The 16,055-nt window shown below is 47.2% G+C and overlaps 1 protein-coding gene across 7 annotated transcripts in view; it reads left to right on the forward strand.

Moving 5' to 3' along the window:
* TRPC4AP (transient receptor potential cation channel subfamily C member 4 associated protein) overlaps positions 1-16,055 on the forward strand; it is a 106,885-nt gene that overhangs the window by 74,959 nt on the left and 15,871 nt on the right. For 4 of the 7 annotated variants that reach the window (XM_080685209.1, XM_080685208.1, XM_080685211.1 and 1 more), the window contains exons 9-12: positions 5,241-5,407; positions 13,086-13,217; positions 15,020-15,078; positions 15,781-15,882. In XM_080685209.1, the coding sequence (XP_080541335.1) occupies positions 5,241-5,407; positions 13,086-13,217; positions 15,020-15,078; positions 15,781-15,882 (460 nt within the window). The remainder of the gene's footprint in view (positions 1-5,240; positions 5,408-13,085; positions 13,218-15,019; positions 15,079-15,780; positions 15,883-16,055) is intronic. The other 3 variants (XM_080685210.1, XM_080685213.1, XM_080685214.1) reach the window with 1 other exon arrangement.

Here is a 16,055-nt window from a genome sequence, read left to right on the forward strand (position 1 = left end):
AGGTAGCAGTACTGCCCATCTTGATCCACAGATCTATCTGCAGATTCAACCCAGTTCCTATCAAAATCCCAGCTGGCTTCTTTGCAGAAGTGGACTAGCTGGTCCTAAAATTCTATGGAAAAACAAAGGTCCCAGAAGCGCCAAAACAATCTTGGAAAAAAACAAAATCGGGAGACTCACGCTTCATAATTTCAAAATTTAATTGCAGAGCATCAGGAATCAACAGTGTGCACCGATATAAACAGAGACATATAATGAAATAGAATTGAGAGTTCAGAAATAAACGCTCATTTAATATGGTCAGTTGATTTTCAACAAGAATTGTAAGACTATTCAATTTGGGAAACGGTAGTCTTTTACACAGATGGTGCTGGAGCCATTAGTTATCCACATGCAAAAGAATGAAGTTGAGCCCTGACTGGTTTGGCTCAGTGGATAGAGCGTCGGCCTGTGGTCTGAAGGGTCCCAGGTTCAATTCCGGTCAAGAGAATGTACCTCGGTTGCAGGCACATCTCCAGTATGGGGTGTGCAGGAGGCAGCTGATCGATGTTTCTCTTTCATCAGTGTTTCTAACTCTCTATCCCTCTCCCTTCATCTCTGTAAAAAAAAAACAATAAAATGTTTTTTAAAAAATGAAGTTGAAACCCCCTAATTCACATCATATGTAAAAATTAACTCAAAGTCATCAAAGACTTAACTATATGAGCTAAATTTATAAAACCCTTAGAAGAAAACATAGGATTAAATCTTCATGACCTTGGATTTGGCAGTGTTTTCTTAGCATTTAAGCACAAGCAACAAAATTAAAAATAAATAAATTAAACTTCATTAAAATGAAAACCTCTTGTACTTCAAAAAAAAAAAAACCCCACCATCAGGCCCTGACCAGTGTTTTCAGTGGTTAGAGCACTGACCTGTGCACTGAAGGGTCGCAGGTTCAATTCCCAGTCAAGGGTACATATCTGGGTTGCAAGTTTGATCGTATGCCAGAGGCAACCGATCAGTCTGTCTCTCTCACATTGATGTTTTTCTCTCGCTCTTTCTCTCTCTCTCTCTCCCCTCTCTGCCCTTCTCCTCTTCCCCCTCCTCCACCTCCCCTCCCTCCCACTCTCTCTAAAAATCAATGGAAAAAATATTCTCTGGTTGCATATAAGCATAACCAATGGATAAAAGACACTGGGGGGGGGGCAGGTAAAGGCATGTACTGTGGGGAAGGGGAGGGTGGGGGGAGGTCAATGGGGGAAAAAAAGAGACATATGTACTACTATTTTTAATACTTCAAACAATTTAAAAAAATGTAAAAAAAAAAAGAAAAAAAAAATATTCTCTGGTGAGGATTAAAAAACAAACACACACTATCAGGAAAGTGAAAAGACAACCCACAGAATGGAAGAACTTTATTTTTTTAATATATTTTTATTTATTTCAGAGAGGAAGGAAGAGGGAGAGAGAGAGAGAAACATCAATGATGAGAATCATCAGTCAGCTGCCTCCTGCATGCCCCCCCACTGGGGATTGAGCCTGCAACCCTGGCATATGCCCTTGACCGGAATTGAACCGGGGACCCTTCAGTCCACAGGCCGATGCTCTATCCACTGAGCCAAACCAGCTAGGGCTGGAAAAACATTTTTGAGGGTAGAGAACATTTTTATAAACCATATAGCTAATTAGGGACTTGAATCTAGAATATTTAAGGAGCTCCTACAGCTTAGTAATAAAGAAGCAACCCATTTCACAATGTGGGGAAAGGATCTGAATAGATATTTCTCTAGAGAAGATATATAAATAGCCAATAGTACATGAAAAGATACTTTAACATCATTAGTCAATGGGGAAATGCAAATTTAAACTGCAGTTAAGATACCACTTCACACCCATTAGGATGTTTATCATCAAAAAGACAGATAATAACAAGTGTTGGCAAGGAGCTCTAGCCAGTTTGGCTCAGTAGAAAGAGTGTCAACCTGCGGACTGAAGGGTCCCGGGTTCGATTCCGGTCAAGGGCATATGCCCAGGTTGCATGCTTGATCCCCAGTAGAGGGTGTGCAGGAGGCAGCCAATCAGTGATTCTCTCTCATCATTGATGTTTCTCTCTCTCCCTCTTCCTTCCTTTCTGAAATAAATAAAAAAATATTAAAAAAACACATACACAAAAAAAAACAAGTGTTGGCAAGGATATGGAGAAATCAGAACTCTCATTCCCTGTTGGTTGCATGTAAAATACTACAGCCATTTTGGAAACAGTCTGGCAGTTCCTCAAAAGGTTAAACGTAAGAGTTATCATGTTACCCAGAAAGTCCATTTTTAGGTATATACTTGAGAGAAATGAAAACATATGTTTACAAAAGAACTTATACATGAATGTTCATAGCAACAGATTTATAATAGCCAAAACATGAATCTATCCAAGTGTCCATCAGCTGCTGAATAGATAATAGAATATGATATATTCATATGATAGAATATTGTTCAGCAGTTTAAAAAATGAAATACTGATACATGGTACAACCTAAATGAACCTTGAAAACGCTGTGCTAAGGGAAAGAAGCCAACAAAAGAGCACATGTTGTATGATTCCATTTATACGAAATGTCCTGAATAAGCAAATCTATGGAAACAGAAAGTAATTTAATGGATGCCTAGGGCTGAGGAGTTGGGAAATGGCGAGTGACTGCTAATGAGTATAAGATTTCTTTTGGGGGTAATGAAAATGCTCTAAAATTGTGTTGATGGCTGTACAACTCTGAATATACTAAAAATCACTGAATTGTACATTTTAAATGGGTGAATTGTATAGTATGAATTCTTCGTCAACCCTGTTGTTTTTTTTAAAGAGAGTATGACCCAGAGTGCGGTACCGACATATAGAGTGTGTTGGTCACTTTAATCAGTTTGGTGGAGCTTAAGAGATTGGAGGGAAGTGCAGGCCTCTTAAACTAGTTTTCCTACCCTCATCATTGGGACTTACCTTATTACTAAGCTCGGGCCATTACTTTGGGGACTCTGTTTCTTGAAAATACCTATCCTAGGGGTTCTTGCAAACCAGGCACCAAAGGTTGGCAGTGACTTGGGGAAGAACCTGAGCTGCCTGTGTCTCTTTTTCCACGGACGTTTATTACTGAGAAGGACTTGTATGCCATATGCTACACCTGCTTCTTCCAGAGACTTCCTCTCCTCAGTCACCCCCAGGACTCCCTGAGCTAAGTGCTGAGGATGCCGAGGCTTTCAAGGCCACACAAGTGTACAGCAGAGGCAGGAATCTACATGATAGCTCTTTAGATTCTTTTGACAGATTAGTTGACTCTTAAATTGTTCTGGGAGATGGTCCAAGGTATCCCAACATAGAAATTGAGTAATTATGGTTTTTCTTCCAACCTGCAGAAAAATATATGAGAATAAATTAGAATTTTCTCAATTAGATTTTCTCCGGTAAATTTTTCTTAAGTCTTGGCCCACTGTAACTTTAGTTGTCATTAAAAGCTTGCAGATTGCCCAGATGGAATGGCTCAGTTGGTTGAACGTCGTCCTCTTTACCAAAAGGTTGCCGGTTCGATTCCTGGGTTGCAGGTTAAATCCCCGGGTGGGACATGTGTGGAAGGCAAAGGATTGATGTTCCTCTCTCTCTTCTCCCCCCACTCCCTTCTTCTCTCTAAGTATGTCTTTGGATGAGGATTTTAAAAAGAAGAGCTTGCAGATTAAAAAGAAAAAAGTAGCGAACAAGCATCAGAGTTTGTTTTTTCTTTCTATTTAACATACATGTTGCTTACGTGTGCCGGGCATTGTTTTAAGCACTTCCAATATGTTAAATCCTTTCATCTTTGCAACATTGGTAAGAGATAGGTACTATTGCCATTATCCCTGTTTTACAGATGAGGATGGATAGGGGAGCATAGAGACATCAACAAATTTACCCAAGGCCACCCAGCTAGTGAATGGCCCCAGAGTCTTCTGTTAACAATCATCCTTCATTCAGCAAATGGTCTTCTTCAGAATTAAAATTTTATATTAGTGACATAATATGGCTGGAAAAAATAGTTTCAGTCTACAGGGTAGGTTAGGTTTTTATATCATGATATCAACATGCAGAAATCACCGTGACTTCTGCATGCAGCTTGCCTGAATATATCTGATGTCCAACCACTGCTCTGTACCATGTGTTTTTCAGTCCAATGGGAGCTTGAAAGGACCTTAGTCAGTAGTTATTGACTCACCTTTTCACATTTAAAATGAGGGCAACTGACGGGAAGTAACTCCTAAGGTCTCCTGACTCTGACCAGGGACCTAAGAGTGGGGCTTCCCAAGAATCAGGTGGTGGGCTTTTCTTGTGTTCTTATTCAGTCCTGAGTCACCCTGGCCATCCACTGTGGCACTACGGTTATTCCCAGTTTACAGAGCTGTCTAAGGCCTAGTGAGGAGGTGACTTGCCCAGCCAGCAAGTTGTAATTCCAGAGCCCTCAGCCTTTATCACTTTGCTCCTCCGCCTTACAAACACTATACTCCTCTGTGACCTGCGTGACCCACGGAGACTTTTTGTTAATTGGGTCATAGAAAAAATTAGGTGGTTTACCTAAAGCCCAAAACACATGCCTGGCACATATCAAATGATAAATATTACTTATTTGCTGCTATTGTTACTAACAATGAAATTGGGTGAAATGATAATCTGCTAGTAGATAATATGTTTATCTGTATCACTAGCAGCAATTGTGATGCCCAGACTGCCCTAGAAAGATGAACCTTAGAAAAGTTTAGAAGGTTCTTTGAAAAAATGGGGTGGAAAAATCTTCAAAATGAATTTCTCCCAGTTTTCGGCAGTGCCCCTTTGTGGAATCTAGGTAGAGAGGGACCAACTACTCAGAGTCATTTTTGACCTGAGGAGGGTGTGACACAATTTGCTGCTAAACATCTGTCTGGGCACTTTTTGGGGTGGTGGGGAGGTTGGGGGCCATTTGATGGTGACAGGAGAAAGGAATATGTGGGATCATGTTACTGCATTGGCTGTGTCAGGGCATTTTTAGTGTATGTTAAAGTTGTTGAGCTAGAACTGCAGAGTCCATTTTTCTAAGTTCCTAAGCTTGCCTGGCCTCTGGGGGTTTTGTGGCTTTCAAATTCTCTGTCAGGGCCTCAGGATCCAGTGTAATGGCTCTTTTACCTCAAATCTGTTCAGACCAGGTTTGAGGGACAGAAACATGTTTCCTCACAGGCAGTGACTCAACCCTCTCTCCTGGTGGCTGTCTCAGCCTCCATTGTGTTCTCTCCTCCAGGGGCTTCTGAGGAGAGTGGCCTGCCTCACTCTTCAGCTCGGACCCAGCTGCCTCAGTCCATGAAGATTATGCATGAGATCATGTACAAACTGGAAGTGCTCTATGTCCTCTGCGTGCTGCTGATGGGGCGTCAGCGAAACCAGGTGGGCCTCTCCCCCACATCTCAGACAGGGAGTCGGGAGCCAATGCTTCCTGGGCGTTTGTGGTATGCTGTGTACTCCCCTAGGCTGCCCTCAGAATGGCTCTCTAGCCCAGCAAGCATTAGGATTGATTTCCTTTTCTCTGAGGAAACCAGTCTGATTCCAGAGCTCACAGTCTTCCCTCTGTACTTCGCTGTGGGCAGCATTTCTAGGCAAAGCATTGGTGCCCTGCAGAACAGACGGTTTAGCTATGTTAGCTGACCTTAACATGAAGAATAAATGGTCAGTGACTGGCAGGATGACTGCTCTGTAGATGCACTGGTGGAGTTGCCAACCTGATGGGGGCTAGGGGTGGTGGGCCAGAGCCCAGCACTATGTCACATTATGAAAACTAGGCAGCTACCAGGGGACTCCAGGTGTGCTGGGGTTCCCTAAGCCTTCAAGCAGTTCCAGGAGGGAGGAACAAGGGCCCGTAACATACAAAGGGAGAAAGAGGTTTTGGAAGTATGCAGCACCTTTACAGTAGAGAAGGAGCCCTCTCCTGCTAGCTGCATTATTCTAGGGATGAAATGAGGCATGGGGGAGGGGTAAGTAAAGGGGATTGGAGGCTGAGTGCTCAGTGGTCCTTCCATACCTTTTGGTTCAGACACTGGACCATCACACAGCTCTGTGTGAGACAGGTGCAATTATCCCCATTTTACATGTGAGAAACAATTTTAGGAGGTGTAGACAGGGGAAAAACTCAATGAAGGGTGACATCTGGCATGGCAGTGTCCTGAAGAAAGAGAGGGAGCCAAGCATGCTGACCCCCAAGGCAGCCTACCTGGTAGAGGGAGCAAGCCCCTGAGGTGGGAGCATGCCTGGTGGGTTGGGAGACCAATAAGGAAACGGGAGGCTAGGGGCATGGGTGTGGACTAGAAAAGCAATGAGGAGAGGAGGGCTGAGGGGTTGCATGGAGCCAGATTGCATCAGGCTTTCATAGGCCACGCTAAGGACTTTGGTGTTTTGCTCTGAGTGAAATGGGAAGCCAGCCCTGTGGCTGCTATGTAAAAGAGATGACAGCTAGGACCTGCATATTGGTGGTGGGTAGGATTTGCTGATAGTTTGGATGTAGGCATAAGAGAGAAGAGTTGATTATGACTTCCTTAACTCCTTCCAAGGTTTTTGGCCTAAGCAGCGAGGAGGATGGATTTGCCATTTACTGAGATGGCTAAGGTGGGTAAGGGGTGGAGGAGTAGGCGTCGGGAAGAAGGTGAGGAGTACAGTTTGGACAAGTTAGGTGTGAGGTGTCTGTTAGAATCCGCACCTGGATTATGTATACCTGGAGTTAGGGGAGAGGCCAGGACTAGAGGTATCACTTGGGGGGTCATCAGCATATAGTTGTTATTTAAAAACCAGGATCTCATTGGGTGAGATACCATTCTGACATCCACAGCATTGGGGCTCCTTCCTTCAATATGGAATAGTATATACACTAATAAAAGAGAAACATGCAAATTGACTGTACCTCCACTACGCCCACAAGCCACGCCCACGAGCCACTCAGGAGCGAGTATGCAAATTAACCCAACCAAGATGGCAGTGGCCATGGAGCTGGAGCGAGCAGGAGGCTTGGGTTGCTCCGGCGATGTAAGAAGCCAAGTTTCCCGCCCGCCCTGGCCGGCCCTGGCCTCTGCTCAAGGCTACAAAGTTTCAATTATAGAAGACTAGAGGCCCGATGCATGACATTCATGCATGGGTAGGGTCCCTAGGCTTGGCCAGCAATCAGGGTTGAACTGCGGGGCAACTGGCCTCCCCCGACACCTGCCTTGGCCGGGCTGGGGGCAGCTCCTGCATTGAGCGTCTGCCCTCTGGTGATCAGTGCACATCATAGTGACCAGTTGTTCCACCAGTTCCCCCTCCCCCCCAGTTTGGTCAATTTGCATATTAGGCTTTTATTATATAGGATAAATAAATCCCAACAAAAATGGCGGCAGCCACAGAGCTGGAGCGAGCAGGAGGCTTGGGTTGCCCCCAGCGATGGAGGAAACCAAGCTTCTGGCCGGCCCTGGCCTCTGCTCAAGGCTACAAAGTTTCAATTATAGAAGATAGATAAATCCCAGATACCTGCTTTTAACCGGCCCTGGCCTCCGCTCAAGGAGGCGCTGAAAAAAAAAAAGAAAAAGAAAAGAGGGACTGGGAGCTTGGGTCGCCAGGGGGTGATCAGGCCAGGATGGGACGGCATTTGTGGGTGATCAGGCTGGTGGGAGGCGGGGCCATTGGGGGTAAGCAGATCAGCAGGGGGGCCAGTTGGGGGTGAGCAGGCCGTCAGTGGGGGTCAGTTGGAGGTGATCAGGACAGCAGGGGGGCGCAGTTTGGAGTGAACAGGCCAGAAGGGGGGCAGTTGGGGGCGAGCAGGCCTGTGGGGAGGGTAGGTGGGGGCAAGCAGGCCAGCAGGGGGGGCAGTTGGGGGTGAGCAGGCTGGCACAGGGGGCAGTTGGGGGTGATCAGGCTGGCGGGGGGGCAGTTGGGGGTGAGCAGGCCAGCAGGCAGAGTGGTTAGGGGCAATCAGGCAGGCAGGCAGGCAGGTGAGCGGCTGGAGCCAGCAGTCCCGGATTGTGAGAGGGATGTCCGACTGCCGGTTTAGGCCTGATCCCTGTAAACTGGCATTAGGACATCCTTCGAGGGGTCCCAGATTGGAGAGGGTACAGGCCAGGCTGAGGAACAACTCCCCCCACCCCCGCCCTGTGCACAAATTTTGTGCACTAGGCCACTAGTTTGTTATAAAAAGTAATAGTCATAATGTCTTACATGTACTAAGTGCTTTACTTTTTTGTGGTACTTCCACAGTTATTTATTTTTGAGTTTTCAGATATTTGGTAAGTTATACAACATGTGGTGACACCTTTTTCTCCCCTCACTTGATGCTTGAGAAAACCAAGGTACACAAAGGGCCCTGCTCTCAGGCACCAAGCATCAGTAGAGGCAGGATTTACATTGCTGCCCTGACTCTTCTGTCCCTTCACCATAGCAGTTCCCTGCTTCCTGAGCCTTCCTGTTACCAAGTTTCTGTGAGCATGTAGTCTTTAGTTAAACTGTGATTACACCACTGCTTCCTGGGTGGGACCATCGCCTGGCCTTAGAATCCTGCCCAACCGAGAACCAGGGCTAAGCTGGCTCATCCGCCTTTGCACAGTCAGCAGTTACTGAGCTCCTGCTGTGTGCCAAGCCCTGTGGGCACATGGGCTCACAGACCCTGCCTAGACCAGGATAGCAAGGGGAAGGGTTTCCTTGGCAAGGCCCAAGAGTGGCTTTATTACTGTGCATTTGGGCCAAGTTCTGTGACTGGTCTTAGGTAAATTGAAATCATTAGACTGGAGGAAATGCTCTCCACATCCATAAATTCCATCCCCCGTTCATTATCATGAATGTAATCAATAGAACAGTCTTTTTTCTTCTTCTTTTTCAGCATATCCTGTAAGTCAGGCCCTGAGCTTCCCCCATATTACCTCATCGAGTCCTTTCAACAGTTCATTTCCCAACAAGAAACTCAGCTCGAAGAACACTCCCAGAGTCACAGAGCTTTGTCAAATTCTGGCGTCCCCTGATAAATGTATGCCTGTGGTGGGCTGGGAAGGGGCAGGCAGGCTTTAGGATCAGGACACCTGAGTTAGGGTGACATCTTCACCACAGCCTTGCCCAAGGCAGTCCTGTTGAACTTCCCTTTCCCCTTGTAAAGTGCGAATTAATGAGCACTGCTGCTGTGCTCAAGTATTTACATATCCTGACTTTATTTATACAACAGCCTTGAAAAGAGGTAATAATAGCTTCATTTTGTGTTATGTGAAAAATTATTTTTAGTAGGTGAATAATTCATGTAGTTCAATGTTAAAAAGTAGTTCTAGCCCAGCCGGTGTGGTTCAGTGGTTGAGCATCGACCCATGAACTAAGAGGTCACCAGTTCGATTCTGGTCAGGGCACATGCCCTGGTTCAGGGGTGGGCAAACTTTTTGACTCGAGGGCCACAATGGGTTCTTAAACTGGACCAGAGGGCCAGAACAAAAGCATGGATAGAGTGTTTGTGTGAACTAATATAAATTCAAAGTAAAGGAGCGGAGGGGAGAGCAAGAGAACCCTCCGCTCTTTTAGCTCCGCGGGCCGGATAGAACAGCCAAATGGGCCGGATCCGGCCCGCGGGCCGTAGTTTGCCCACAGCTGCCCTGGTTACAGGCTCAATCCCCAGTAGGGGGCATGCAGGAAGCAGCCGATCAAAATTCTCTCTCATCATTGATATTTCTATCTATCTCCCTCTCCATTCCTCTCTGATAGCAATAAAAATATGTTGTTTTTTAAAAAGGTAGTTCTATGTTAAAGGGATAAATAATAACAGTGAAGGCTTTCTCCCCTCTGATCCTGAACATTCTGATTCTTCTATAAGCATCTAATTTTACCAGTTATTAATGTATCCTTTTAGATTCTGTGCTTATAAAAGCAATGTATTCCTCTCATTTTTTTACATAATAATATAGCATATACACACTTGCTTTATTAATACTATGTTTTGGTGCATGTACAATTCTCTACACTTTAAAAAACCTTCATTCTATTTTACTGGTGTCAAGTATCCCATTGAGTGAATGTACCATAATTTATGTAACTATTCCCCATTGATGGAAGTATAGATTATGTCTATTTTGGTATTACAGATAATGTTGCCATGAGTAAGTTTGTACATGTGCCATTTAGTATTTATATGTATTTGTCTTAGTATAAATTTCTCAAAGTAGAATTGCTGGTCAAAGGGAATATGCATTTGTAATTTTTGGAGATACTGCAAACTGTCCTTCCTCTCCAGGTAGTACCAGTGCCCTCCCACCAGCAGGGTAGGAGCATGCCTGAGGCCCAGCTCACCAACACAGGATTATAAAACGTTTATTCTTTGCCAATCTAAAAAAGTACAAAATTAGGTAATTTGAATTTCTCTTAATATTCTAAGTGAGGTTGAGCACTTTGCATATATTGAAGAACCTTTTATGTTTCCTGTCTGTATCCTATGCCCATTTTTTCTGTAGGGTTGGTCTTTTTGTTTCAGAGATTTGTAGGTTCCTTATAGAGGAAATTAGCTTTTTGCCTAAGTGTGACACAAGATTTTCAGTATGGTCCCATCTGTCATATTTAACTTGTGACTTTGCTTACTGTGAGTTTTGCCACGCAGAATTTTAAAGGGTTTGTGTGATTGACTTAAACAATATTCTAGGCTTGTACGTTTGGTATAATACTTTAGGAAGTCTTTCTCAGTGTCATTTTTAAAGCTTTTACAGCTCTACCTTGCTTGGCTTAGTGGATAGAGCATGGGCCCATGGACTAAAAAGTCCCAGGTTCGATTTTGGTCAAGGGCACATACCTCAGTTGCAGGCTTGATCCCTAGCCCCAGTCAGGGTGCATGCAAGAGGCAACCAATCAATGACACATTGATGTTTCTCTGTCTCTCCCCCTCCCTTCCACTCTTTCTAAAAAAAATGAATGGAAAAAATATTCTCAGGTGAGGATTAACAACAACAAAAAAAGCTTTTGCATAGATTTGTCTAGGATTCTTAGACTTTCATTTTATTATATTTTTATCTTGCCTCCACTTGAAATTTATCCTACTGTGAAGCATGAGGGGCATTTTTATTTTAATAATTAGAGGCCCAGTTCACAAATTGGTGCACTGGGGTGGGGGGAGGGAATGAGGGAGGTTGGCCGGCAGGCCCTGATCAGGCAATCTGTGCCAGCTGGCGGGGGGAGGTTGGCTGTGGCAGTGCCCTGACCACCAGGGGGCAGCTCCTGCATTGAGCATCTGCCCCCTGGTGGTCAGTGTGTGTCATAGTGACCAGTCATTCCTGTCATTCAGTCATAATGGTCATTTAGGCTTTTATATATACTAGAGGCCTGGTGCACAAAATTCATGCACGGGGGGGGGGGGGGAGCGTGTCCCACCGCCCAGCCTGCACCCTCTCCAATCTGGGACCCCTCAAAGGCAGTTGGACATCCCTCTCACAATCCAGGACGGCCTGCTCCCAATCGCTCACCTGCCTGCCTGCCTGGTTGCCCCTAACCGCTTTTGCCTGCCAGCCTGATCACCCCCTAACCACTCCCCTACCAGCCTGATCAACGCCTAACTGCTCCCCTGCCGGCCCAATTGCCCCCAACTGCCCTCCCTTGCTGGCCTGGTCGCCCCCAACTGCCCTCCTCTGCCGGCCTGGTCGCCCCCAACTGCCCTCCCCTGCCGGCCTGGTCGCCCCCAACTGCCCTCCCCTGCCGGCCTGGTCGCCCCCAACTGCCCTCCCCTGCCGGTCTGGTCGCCCCCAACTGCCCTCCCCTGCCGGCCTGGTCGCCCCTAACTGCCCTCCCCTGCCAGCCTGGTTGCCCCTAACTGCCTTCCCCTGCCGGCCTGGTTGCACCTAACTGCCCTCCCCTGCCGGCCTGGTTGCCCCCAACTGCCCTCCCCTGCTGGCCCAGTCACCCCTAACATCCCTCCCTTGTCGGCCTGGTTGCCCCAACTGCCCTCCCCTGCAGGCCTGGTCACCCCCAGCTGCCCTCCTCTGCCGGCTCGGTCACCCCTAACTGCCCTCCCCTGCAGGCCTGATCACCCCCAACTGCCCTCCCTTGCAGGCCTGGTCCCTCCCAACTGCCCTCCCCTGCTGGCCATCTTGTGGTGGCCATCTTGTGTCCACATGGGTGTGGCCATCTTGTGTGCTGGAGTGATGGTCAATTTGCATATTACCTCTTTATTATATAGGATACTAGAGGCTCAGTGCACGATTCTAGCCCCAATTGGTGCCTGTAGGGAGGAGGAGAAAGCGGGAGGTTGGCCAGCTGGCCTGCCCCAATCAGGGCCTGATCAGGGCTGGGCTGGCTGGGGGGAGGGGCCGTGAGCGATTGGCTGGCAGGCCCCGCCCCCGATTGGGGTGGGGGGCCGGCCATGGGGAGGGACTATGGGCCAGTCAGCCCCGCCCCCAAATGGGGTGGGGGTCAATTGGGGAATGGAGCTGCCTGGGGGGAAGGGCCGTGGGCCAATCAGGGTGGTGGGGGCTGATTGGGAATGGGGCCGGCCGTGGGGAGGGGCTGTGAGTGGTGGCCCGACCAGCCCCGCCCTCAAATGAGGTGGGGGGGCCAATCCAGGGCCAGCAGCCTGGGGAAGGGGCCATGAGTGGTTGGCCAGCCGGCCCTGCTCCTGATCGGGGTGGTGGGGACCCATGGGGCAGCAGGGCCAGCTAGGGGGAGGGGCCACGGAAGGTTGGCTGGCCAGCCCCCCCCCCATCGCCCGGTTCGCTGGCCACAGCGGGTGTCATAGCCACCCGTCGCTGGCTTTTTATCTATATAGATAGATATGCAGAGGCAGGGAACAAATCAGAAAGGTTAAGGAATTTGCTTAAGGTTACACGGTTTGTATGTGGTGGAGTTAAGAGACAAACCCAGGGCTATCTGAGTCCAGAACTCATGATCTTAAAAAAGGTCCTATTGTACAGTGTGACTCCTAGGATATTGTGAGAATTAATGAACAGGGTAGGGAATGTGTGGATGTTTTCTGTAAGCTACAACACCCCCTACTACTGTTGCTTTCTTTGTCCTGAAGGTTGTGATTGTACCAGCATGAGGCTTTGCTACATCTTTTCCTCACATTAGGTTTAAAATGCTTTTGCCTTCCAACACCATCCAGGTTCACAGAATGATCGCAGAGTTCAAGCTGATCCCGGGGCTTAATAATTTGTTTGACAAGCTGATTTGGAGGAAGCATTCAGCATCTGCCCTTGTCCTCCACGGTCACAACCAGAACTGCGACTGTAGCCCGGTGAGCAAGAGACCCTGGGGACAGATGGGCTTTATTTGCCAGGAGTAGTTGTTTCAAGACCTTGACCCTTTGAAATCTCAATCTTAGAGAGTAGAGCAGAAATCTCAAGTCATAACCTATTAACCTCATAACTGGAATCTACCTTGGGGAAGGATCTGACCCCACCCCTCCACCTATGCAGAAGTCCCTCGTGGGGGCCTCCTTCTTGCTTCCCTTTATATGCCTTGGGGATGGGGGGCTCACTCCCCTCCAGGCAGGGCCACCCACTGCATTATCTAGCAAGATTTCCCTCATTCTGTGCTCTACTGCACTATAATTATATCCACTGATAATTTTGCCTTCAAGAACCACACACCACCTATGCTCTGCATCCAAAAAGGGATTTAGGATACTTTTTTTAAGGGATTAAGGGCTTTCCTCCATCTTGTCTCTGTCATAGCACCCTAGAGAGAGCAATGAACTGGGAGTTGGGCGGCCTGTTGTGTCACACAGCTTGTTGGGAGAGCTTGAACGAGTCACTGAATCTCTGAGCCTCTGATTCTTGCAAAAGGAAGATCACCCTTCCTTGCCTGCTGGCCTCACAGGCCACATGGAGACTCAGCCACCAGCCTGAGGAGGAAAGTGCTAAAGTGCCACAAAGCTGTCAGGGTCTAGTGCAGGGGTGGGCAAACTTTTTGACTCGAGGGCCACAATGGGTTCTTAAACTGGACCGGAGGGCCGGAACAAAAGCATGGATGGAGTGTTTGTGTGAACTAATATAAATTCAAAGTAAAGGAGCGGAGGGGAGAGCAAGAGAACCCGATAGAACAGCCGGATCCGGCCCACGGGCCGTAGTTTGCCCACGGCTGGTCTAGTGCTATGGTTCCTCTTTGGTCTCTGCACTATGTTCTGAGGATTTTCCTCTGTGCCTTATCTTCCTGTTTACCATATTTCTCTCTGGCCTTGTCAGATTTGCCTTTCAGCCCATCCATCTGAGGTTTTAATTTCAAGTGAATATATTCGGCATTTCTAGACATTCTGTCAAAAATTACTTGATTTTTATTCAAATTATGTTAATATTTTGTTTTGTTGCATTTTATCTCTTTTTAATTATTTGTAACACATTTTTATGGCCTCTTTCAGATTGTTCTTGGGGTACTAATACTTGTGTTTGAGTCTTCAGATTCAACTTTGGGTAGAGTCTTGCCTCGGGCTCTGTAATGTATGGAGAGGTCACCTTTGGGGGTGGGGCATGTTGTTTTCCCTCTAAGTACCTGAGTAGCCCTGGAAATTATTAATAAGCCCTTTGCTTTGTCTGCCAGGTACCTTAGAGGCTGTTCTCCTGGGGTTCTCTCTCACCAGCAGCAGCCTGGCAGAGAAACCCTTCTTTCACCAAATGTATACACTTCCCAGGCTTTATATGGGCCCACAGTTCTGTCTGGTCCCTGCAGGGCATTCAAACCCAAGCCCTGGCCTAGATGAGTCTCGTCTTCACCATTAGCGCTGTGCTCAGTCCTTCATTTCTGAGTCCTATGGATTTTCCTTTCTTTCTTATGAACTTAGCCTCATATTTAAAAGAATTTCAGTTATTTTTTAATCCAGTATGTTGGGGTGTTTTTAGCAAGAATCCACATTAGCTTAATCTGCTATTGTCCAGGCATGGAAGACAACAAAGGTTTTTCTGACTCAAGAAAAGTCCTCATTGTTCATGAGGACAGAGGCTCAAAGAAGCAAAGCAGTATGCCCAGGCTCTCACCAGAGTGTGTGTTTTCTTTGGAACATTGTGACTATGGTTTTAACATCAAGGTGCACATGTATTTTAGGACATCACCTTGAAGATACAGTTTCTGAGGCTTCTCCAGAGTTTCAGCGACCACCATGAGTAAGTACGAGCTGTCCATGGAAGGAGAGTTGTTGCTCTGTCTTCTCTCCTTTCTTTGTCCCATCGCTGACCCCAGCTCAGGAGGAGGTCCTGGGAGCCGTGACAGCCGCTGTCACCATGTGGCTGCACTTCATGATACTGTAATAAGAGCTGCCATTTGTCCAGCCCTTCCTTTATGCCAGGCACTACACTGAGCTTTCCCTTAGTCCTCAACAGCCACCCTAGGAAGTGAGGACAGGAGTTGTTAGCCTCTTATTACCCTTTTTTTGCTGGTACAAGGTCTTGACTTCAATTTGTTTAAAAAACGCAACCTCTGTGAAGCACACTAAAACGAGGTATGCCTTTAAAATGATGAGTTTTGTTTGGACATGTTGGGTGGAAGTGCCTTTATGAAATCAAGTAGGACGTTCAGTGGCAAAAGAAAGGCCTGGGATGCTAAGGGAAGAGGCCTTGTTTGTGAATGTGGCAGGCAGAGGGGTGGGGATTGGGGCCAAGGAGACTCCATACCCTGAGAGCCCATGCCACAGGTAGAGCAAAAGGGCAACCTGACATGCCTGTTCAGGGGGTACAAGGTGTTGGGGAAGGGTACTTGGGGGATTCTCAGATTCTCCCTTTCTACAAGAAAAGGGCAGGGGACTAGCCCAATGCTAACCTGGCAGCCCCAGTCCTGTCCTTAAGCTCCCTGCAACCCATTTGTTTCAGGAACAAGTACCTGCTGCTTAACAACCAGGAGCTGAATGAACTCAGTGCCATCTCTCTCAAGGCCAACATCCCTGAGGTGGAAGCCGTCCTCAACACTGACAGGTGAGCATGGATGGGGTAGGCTTTGGCTCACAGCCCATCCTGGCTGCTTGTGTGCTCTTGGGCACACAGATGGGTGCACGCAGGTATGCATACTTGTCCTTACATGTAGCTGCAGTGTCCTGAAAGCTCCTGTGTGTAAGACATTGTTCTTATGTGACCTGCATTATATCATT

This window comes from Plecotus auritus (genome assembly GCF_963455305.1).
Source record: "Plecotus auritus genome assembly, chromosome: 8".
Lineage (NCBI taxonomy): Eukaryota > Metazoa > Chordata > Mammalia > Chiroptera > Vespertilionidae > Plecotus > Plecotus auritus.